This window comes from Somniosus microcephalus, chromosome 7, assembly GCF_052327205.1.
Source record: "Somniosus microcephalus isolate GS21.2 chromosome 7, FLI_Smic_1.0, whole genome shotgun sequence".
In the NCBI taxonomy this organism is placed as follows: domain Eukaryota; kingdom Metazoa; phylum Chordata; class Chondrichthyes; order Squaliformes; family Somniosidae; genus Somniosus; species Somniosus microcephalus.
This window is the reverse complement of record NC_140993.1, coordinates 268809994-268815993: the sequence shown is the minus strand read 5'-3', so window position 1 is coordinate 268815993 and position 6000 is coordinate 268809994. Positions and strand designations below refer to the sequence as shown.

At 45.5% G+C, this 6000-nt stretch overlaps 1 protein-coding gene across 1 annotated transcript in view; it reads left to right on the top strand.

Moving 5' to 3' along the window:
- Nucleotides 1-1052: 1052 nt before the first annotated feature.
- Nucleotides 1053-6000, top strand: part of LOC147115324 (uncharacterized) — a 94446-nt gene continuing 89498 nt past the window's right edge. Inside the window, exons 1-2 of the mRNA XM_085993766.1 lie at nt 1053-1087; nt 1167-1224. Of these exons, the coding sequence (XP_085849892.1) occupies nt 1055-1087; nt 1167-1224 (91 nt within the window). The 5' untranslated portion in view covers nt 1053-1054. The remainder of the gene's footprint in view (nt 1088-1166; nt 1225-6000) is intronic.

Genomic DNA, 6000 nt, shown 5'->3' with positions numbered 1-6000 from the left:
ACTTAAACTGGGCATTTTCATTGTGTTACCTCCAAACTCTAGACCTTTCGGAAGCAAGTCTTTGCTTTTCAATAGGGTCTTAGTTTCTTGGTCAATATCCCTTTCCCATTTCAAAGCCTGTTTACAACTTTGTTATCAACTGATCTTATCTCAGAAGCCTGTATTCTGTTTACAGCCTTTTCTGCTGAGACTTATGTCTTTTAAACCCAGTATGTCTTTTATTAATAATATTAGAAATCTGTTCATGGTATCGTGTATTTCTCTGAATCATGGCTATTCCTTCACGGTGGAGCTGCTTGATCTGCTGCTTTTGCTGTTCAGCCCTGTGTAGTAGATTCACTAGGTTGGTGCCTTATTATCAGGTATGCCAGGTGCTTCTCCTGGCACGGCCTTCTACACTTAGCATTGCAATTACTTATCCAGTTATTAACCTTGAATCGCTTAGCTGCATCGTTATTCTGAAAACAATTATTGTAATTTTGTGGGTCAAAAGTGTCAAGCAGCTCACTGATGACTCAATACATTTATCTGGCAATAATTGAGTGGTGGACCAGGGAGGTCCCATGTTAAATCCTTGATCTATGCCATGTTAGCTCATCTCAGCTGGGATGGTGGTGGAGACAATGCAGCTCATAGTCTCTGGGTTTCTAACCCAGAACCACTAAGCTACAGTACCAAATTCCCCTCAAAGTCACCTACCATCCTGACTTGGTCATATATCAATGTTCTTTCATCGTTGCTGAGTATTCTGGATTTCCCTATGTAACACCATTGTGGGACCACCATTACCACACGGACTGCAGTGGTTCAAAGAGATGGCCCACCAGCACCTTCTCAGGACAACTGGGGATGGGCAAGAAATATGGTCTTGCCAGAATGCACGCACCGTTAATTAATTACTCTAGTTTGCTCCTTTATCATTAAAAAAAAATAAAAACTGCAAAAGAAATCAGGAACTTTTTTAAGGTACGCTTGAAAATTATTATGGAAGTCAATAATTATCACAATAATTTAACTTGAAGTGTTTTTGAAATACTTGTTTGTTTCAGATAAAATGGCTAGCAGGAAAAGGGAAATTCAAATTGAGGTATGAACCAGTTCATCTAATTTAAATGAGATTTTGAAATCTTGATAAATTATCAGTAATCATATTTTTCCCCTACCAGACACCAATACACAATGAAATGGAGTGGGACGAAATGTTTGAAGCAAAAGGCCTATCAGGTTTGATTACCTCTTAACTTTAGGTGGAGTTATCACCCTGAGTCACTAAATGTGGTAGCCTTTATATCATTCATTTCTATTCAGTTAATTTTGCTGGCAGTGTAAGACAATAGGCTAGAAATAACTGTTGCTGACAATATTAACATACGATCACTTAAAGCTCTTGCACTAAAATCTTATCTCATCGCTATTGTAATGCAGACCTGTTTATTTTAGTGCCTCCTTTACAATAATGGAAATAACAATTTGGTATCACTGCAGGAATAGCACGAGCATTGGGCAGTGAGGCCTACCTACTGTTGTGTCCCCCCACAACTTCTTTTCTTCCACCTACCCTTGCTGGGAAGGCTGTTGGCCATCCCTTGACCACCCGCTGCATGTAAGTGTCAGCAGGGAAGCGGAGCTAGAAAACTGCCCATTTCCCTGCCTTCCACTGCTGACCTCATAGAAACATAGAAGATAAGAGCAGGAGTAGGCCATTCGGCCCCTCGAGCCTGCTCTGCCATTCAATGCGATCATGGCTGATCATCCAAATTCAGTACCCTGTCCCTGCTTTCTCCCCATACCCCTTGATCCCTTTAGCCTTAAGAAATATATCCAACTCCTTCTTGAATATATTTAATGAATTGGCCTCCACTGCCTTCTGTGATAGAGAATTCCACAGGTTCACCACTCTCTGGGTGAAGAAATTTCCCCTCATTTCTGTCCTAAATGGCTTACCCCTTATCCTTAGACTGTGACCCCTGGTTCTGGACTCCCCGACCATCAGGAACATTCTTCCTGCATCTAGTCTGTCCAGTCCTGTCAGAATTTTATAAGTTTCAATGAGATCCCCTCTCATTCTTCTAAATTCCAGCGAGTATAAGCCCAATCAACCCAATCTCTCCTCATACGTCATTCCTGCCATCCCAGGTATCAGCCTGGTGAATCTTCGCTGAACTCCTTCCATGGCAAGAACATCCTTCCTCAGATAAGGCGACCAAAACTGCACACAATACTCAAGATGTGGTCTCACCAAGGCCCTGTACAACTGCAGCAAGACATCCTTGTTCCTGTACTCAAACCCTCTCGCTACGAAGGCCATCATACCATTTGCCTTCTTAACCGCCTGCTGCACCTGCATGCTTACCTTCAGCGACTGGTGCACAAGGACACCCAGGTCTCGTTGCACTTCCCCTTCTCCCAATCTATTGCCATTCAGATAATAATCTGCCTTCCTGTTTTTGCCACCAAAGTGGATAACCTCGCATTTATCCACGTTATATTGCATCTGCCATGCTTCTGCCCAATCACCCAACCTGTCCAAATCACACTGGAGTTTCACTGCATCCTCCTCACAGCAGACACGCCCACCCAGCTTTGTGTCATCTGCAAACATAGAGATATTACATCTAGTTCCCTCATCTAGATCATTAATATATACTGTGAATAGCTGGGGTCCAAGGACCAATCCCTGCGGTACCCCACTAGTCACTGCCTGCCACTCGGAAAAAGAACCGTTTATTCCAACTCTTTGCTTTCTGTCTGCCAACCAGTTCTCTATCCAAGTCAATACCTTGCCCCCAATCCCATGTGCCTTAACTTTACACGCTAATCTCTTATGCGGGACCTTATCGAAAGCCTTCTGAAAGTCCAAATACACCACATCCACTGGTTCTCCCTTATCTATTTTACCAGTTACATCCTCAAAAAATTCCAGTAGATTAGTCAAGCACGATTTACCTTTTGTAAATCCATGTTGACTTTGTCTGATCCTGTTACTGTTTTCCAAGTGCTCTGCTATTACATTTTTATAATGGACTCTAGCATTTTCCCCACTACCGATGTCAGGCTTACCGGTCTGTAATTCCCCGTTTTCTCTCTACCACCTTTTTTGAATAGTGGGGTAATTGGAAGATGATCAGCAATGCATCTACTATTTCTAGGGCCACTTCCTTAAGTACCCTAGGATGTAGATTATCAGGCCCTGGAGATTTATCGGCCTTCAATCCAGTCAATTTCCCTAACACCATTTCCCTACAAATACTGATTTCTTTCAGTTCCTCCCTTTCATCAGACCTTGTGTTCCCCGACATCTCTGGGAGGTTATTTGTGTCCTCCTTTGTGAAGACAGAACCAAAATATGTATTTAATTGGTCTGCCATTTCTTTGTTCCCCATTATAAATTCCCCTGATCTGACTGCAAGGGACCTGCACTTGACTTCACCAATCTTTTTCTCTTCACATATCTATAAAAGCTTTTACAGTCGGTTTTTATGTTCCCTGAAAGCTTACTCTCATATTCTATTTTCCCCTTCTTAATTAATCCCTTTGTCCTCCTTTGTTGAATCCTAAACTGCTCCCAATCCTCAGGTTTACTGCTTTTCCTGGCCAATTTATATGTCCTCGCCTTGGATCTTATACTATCCCTAATTTCCCTTGTTAGCCACGGCTGAGTCAACTTTTTTGTTTTATTTTTATGCCAAACTGGGATGAACAAATTCTGTAGTTCATCCATGCGGTCATCTCACCGACCATAGGCAAGACAGGAGTGCTGGTAATTCTTAGGGAAGCGGCTGATGCCCCTTTTGGAGGGAGATGGTACCTCTTCCTCTTCTCTGACCCCAAAATCTTACCTCAGTCCAAGACCTAGCATTAAAGTTGCTGGCACATCCTTGAAGTTCTTCTGGGGCGTGAACAGTGCAGGCAGCACAACAGGAGAGTTCGGAGATGTGGAGGCCCTGCTGATCTTAACGGCAGGGCATTATTTAAATAAAAGTTCCCAGAGTCCCAGCCAACACCAGGTCAGCTGGCCGGAGCAGGAATTTGGCGGCAAGAGTGAACCCGTGGGAACGGTCCCCAGGAGTTAGGTCTGGAGGCAATCGTGGATCGGGTAGAGGCTGGGGCTGAGGAGGCCCGAGGACACCTTGTGGGGCCTGAAGGGAGCACTCCTGCTCCTCCTAGCCCACAAGGAGTTCAAACAGAAGCAAATTGCTCAAACTTACCTTGGCCTCTTCTGGGCAGTCAGCTCCTCCCACTGTGGTTCTGCTGCCATGCTGCAGACAGGACAGGACTCCCCCTGGCTTTCTGGTAATATTACGTTGCGGCACCAATGATGTCTTTGGAGCATGAGGTTTGCATGTTAAGTAGACCCCCACCTGCCTTTAGTGGGAGCCCTGAATCGACGGCTTTAATATTAGGGCAGCAGCCAATTGGAGGCAGGATCGCACTTTTCAAAATTTTAACCCTTCACCGACCCTTTCCTGCCTGTCGGGGTTTGGGCAGGATTAAAATCGAGGTTGATGTTTCTGCAGCTGAATCTTTCTTGCCCTTTGCAAAATGTTGAATCCTCAATTAAAAAACTTAGAATATGAAACATAGGAACAGGAGTAGGCTATTCATGACCTCAAGCCTGTTCCGCCATTTAATTAGATCATGGCTAATCTGTATCTTAATTTCATCTACACACTTTGGTTCCATATCCCCATATATCCTTATCCAACAAAAATCTATCAGTCTCAGTTTTGAAATTTTCAGTTGACCCCCAGCCTCAACAGCTTTTCGGGTGAGATAGTTCCAGATTTCTTCTACCCTTTGTGTAAAGAAGTGCTTCCTGACATCACCCGTGAACGGCCGAGCTATAATTTTATGGTTATGCTCCCTTGCTCCGGAGCGAGGTGTTCGGTGAGTTGGGCGGAGGCAGCGCAGCGCATCGGGACGCAGCAGCAGCCACGTCGACCCGCTAGGGCACGTCGGCTGGCTGCTCCTCAGCGGGAAGGCATTCCTGGGAAGAGGGGAGCCAAGCATGGCGACCAGAGGCCGGACCGGAAGCGGGAGAAGCAGGCCCGGGCCGTCGGACCGTGGAGCCGGCGACGGTGAGGTGGAGGCCACGGCGACCGGAGGATGTGTTCGGCGAGTCGAGCGGAGGCAGCGCATCGGGACGCAGCAGCAGCCACGACGACTCGCAGTTCGACTGGGAGGAGGGGAGTCGGGAATGGTGGCCAGAGGGTGAGCGGGAGAAGCAGGCCACCACACGTGGAACCGAGCCGGCAACAGTGAGGAGGAGGCCGCGGTGACGAGGACGGAGCGGCTGAGGGACATCGTGCTCCCACTGCCACTGGATGCCAAAGAATTGACTTTCTGAACACGGCGCTGTAAAAATAGCTGACGTGTCCCTACGGGGAGTAAGCATTCCATTGTACTTGTACTTGTACTGGTTACATATGGCAAATAAAATTGAATTGTTCTGGACTCCCCCACCAGAAGAAAAAGTTTCTCTTTATCTACCCTATCAAATCTTTAATCATCTTATCACCTCAATTAGATCAACCATTAATCTTCTTTATTCGAGGGAATACAAGTCTAGTCTATGCAACCTGTGCTCAAAATGTAACCATTTTAGCCTTGGTATCATTCTGGTGAATCTGCGCTGCACCCGTCCAAGGCCAGTATATCCTTCCCGAGGTGTGGTGCCCAGAGGGGAACGTTGTAGTCCAGATGGGGTCTAATCAGAGCTCTGTACAGTTGTAACATAACTTCCACCCTTTGTATTCCAGCCCTCTTGCAATAAAGGCCAACATTCCATTTGCCTTTTAAATTATTTTTTGTACCCATCCTTGGACCCCTAAATCTCTCTGCTCATCCACAGTTCCTAGATTTTCGCCATTTAGAAAATATTCTGATCTATTTTTCTCAGGTCCAAATTGGATGACCTCACACTTTCCCACATTGAACTCCATCTGCCACAGTTTTGCACACTCACTTAATCTATTAATGTTGCTTTGCAACTTTCTGCTC